This window comes from Lipotes vexillifer, unplaced genomic scaffold (assembly GCF_000442215.2).
Source record: "Lipotes vexillifer unplaced genomic scaffold, Lipotes_vexillifer_v1.1 scaffold1008, whole genome shotgun sequence".
Classification (NCBI taxonomy): domain Eukaryota; kingdom Metazoa; phylum Chordata; class Mammalia; order Artiodactyla; family Lipotidae; genus Lipotes; species Lipotes vexillifer.
The window spans coordinates 2880324-2882426 of NW_006772616.1; the positions used below are offsets into that span (position 1 = coordinate 2880324).

At 57.0% G+C, this 2103-nt stretch overlaps 2 protein-coding genes across 3 annotated transcripts in view; one reads left to right on the forward strand and one right to left on the reverse strand.

The window, feature by feature from the left end:
• Positions 1-655, reverse strand: part of EIF4E3 (eukaryotic translation initiation factor 4E family member 3) — a 65761-nt gene extending 65106 nt beyond the window's left edge. Inside the window, exon 1 of one of the 2 annotated variants that reach the window (XM_007447662.1) lies at positions 112-280. The gene's annotated coding sequence lies outside the window, so the exon portion shown is untranslated. Of the gene's footprint in view, positions 1-111; positions 281-543 lie in introns of those variants that run through there. The other variant, XM_007447663.1, reaches the window with a different exon arrangement.
• GPR27 (G protein-coupled receptor 27) lies at positions 4-1059 on the forward strand (the record flags this gene model as incomplete). Its single annotated transcript, XM_007447674.1, has 1 exon — positions 4-1059. A coding segment is annotated over one exon (1056 nt), but the record flags the coding sequence as incomplete, so codon positions are not given.
• Positions 1060-2103: the final 1044 nt, after the last annotated feature.

Consider the following 2103-nt stretch of genomic DNA (forward strand, 5'->3'; position numbering starts at 1 on the left):
GGCCTCAAGCTGGCCACGCTCAGCCTGCTGCTGTGCGTTAGCCTCGCGGGCAACGTGCTGTTCGCGCTGCTGATCGTGCGGGAGCGCAGCCTGCACCGCGCCCCGTACTACCTGCTGCTCGACCTGTGCCTGGCCGACGGGCTGCGCGCGCTCGCCTGCCTCCCGGCCGTCATGCTGGCGGCGCGGCGGGCAGCGGCCGCCGCGGGGGCGCCGCCGGGCGCGCTGGGCTGCAAGCTGCTCGCCTTCCTGGCCGCGCTCTTCTGCTTCCACGCCGCCTTCCTGCTGCTCGGCGTGGGCGTCACCCGCTACCTGGCCATAGCGCACCACCGCTTCTACGCCGAGCGCCTGGCCGGCTGGCCGTGCGCCGCCATGCTGGTGTGCGCCGCCTGGGCGCTGGCGCTGGCCGCGGCCTTCCCGCCCGTGCTGGACGGCGGCGGCGGCGACGACGAGGACGCGCCGTGCGCCCTGGAGCAGCGGTCCGACGGCGCCCCCGGCGCGCTGGGCTTTCTGCTGCTGCTGGCCGTGGTGGTGGGCGCCACGCACCTCGTCTACCTCCGCCTGCTCTTCTTCATCCATGATCGCCGCAAGGCCCCCGCCCCCAGCCACGACTGGACCTTCCACGGCCCCGGTGCCACCGGCCAGGCGGCCGCCAACTGGACGGCGGGCTTCGGCCGCGGGCCCACGCCGCCCGCGCTCGTGGGCATCCGGCCGGCCGGGCCCGGCCGTGGCGCGCGCCGCCTCCTCGTGCTCGAGGAGTTCAAGACAGAGAAGAGGCTGTGCAAGATGTTCTATGCCGTCACGCTGCTCTTCCTGTTCCTCTGGGGGCCCTACGTCGTGGCCAGTTACATGCGGGTCCTGGTGCGGCCCGGCGCTGTCCCCCAGGCCTACCTGACGGCCTCCGTGTGGCTGACCTTCGCGCAGGCCGGCATCAACCCCGTCGTGTGCTTCCTCTTCAACAGAGAGCTCAGGGACTGCTTCCGAGCCCAGTTCCCCTGCTGCCAGAGCCCCCAGGCCACCCAGGCCACCCTCCCCTGCGACTTGAAAGGCATCGGTTTATAAGTGGCTCTCCCTTCACCTGCTCCGCAACCCGGCCTCTCCCTTTGGCTTGGACAGTGATGTCTTTTCTCCCCCTTCTGCCCCCATTTTAATTTTCTGAGCTGCCTTCAAAACGGCTCTCGAAGTGCATCATCACTAGGATTGTACAGACTCCTTTTGGGGGGAGGGTTTCGAAGTCCCAGCCCCACCCCAGCTCCTTGCGATTGTTCTCCTAAATATATTTTCATCCTGACAGCAGGCCCTGGAGTCTTTGTACTGGCACTGATGTCTTTTATTCCATGAGTTACTCTCTCTCTTTTTTTTTTTTTTTCAATAAAGGCTAAACTAATTTTTTTCATGCAACCTTTCCTAAAGACCATGGCCAGTTTTCTACAGAAGCTATTTTTGACAACCTCAAGTGGCATTACATTTTGCATTGAGGTAGAGGAACCCAGGGGGACTTCACGAGTTTGATTTCTTGAGGGTCTTCTGTTGGCAGCAGGAGAAAGAGAGAAAGTTGTCTCAAGTTCCCTCTGAATTGCCATCGGTGGGGTCAGTTGGACTGCTGTGGTTCTTTGAAGGCGTTGAGAATTTTGTTCAGTATTGATATTGAATTTAAAGAGCAGAAATGGGAACGAGTAGCAAGGCAGTCATTTTTAATCAGTAACAAGTAACACAAGATTTGTTTCCTACCTTGCTTTATACTACTGGGAAATGCCCGTCAGTGACAACTGCTCTTTGTATCATACCAATCTTGAGTGGAAACATTTCTGTAAAACTGTACCTTTCAAAAGAGTAAAAAGTGTTTTGGTTAGTAATGGTGTGGGGAAAATACAGTATTGCATGTTTTTGTATGTACTGATTGTGGTTCACGGATTGGGAGGGCTCACAGAGACAAGCAGAGTGCTAAATCAAAACTGATAAGGTATTTTTTGCCAATAAAAATTAAAATAATTTTAGGGGAACAGTTTGTGCTTTGAAGAGCCCAGTTTTATTCTGTCTTATGAAACTAATTGCCACTTTGAAAATTGTTATTCTTTTGTTCATGGTATAAATGGATGGAATATA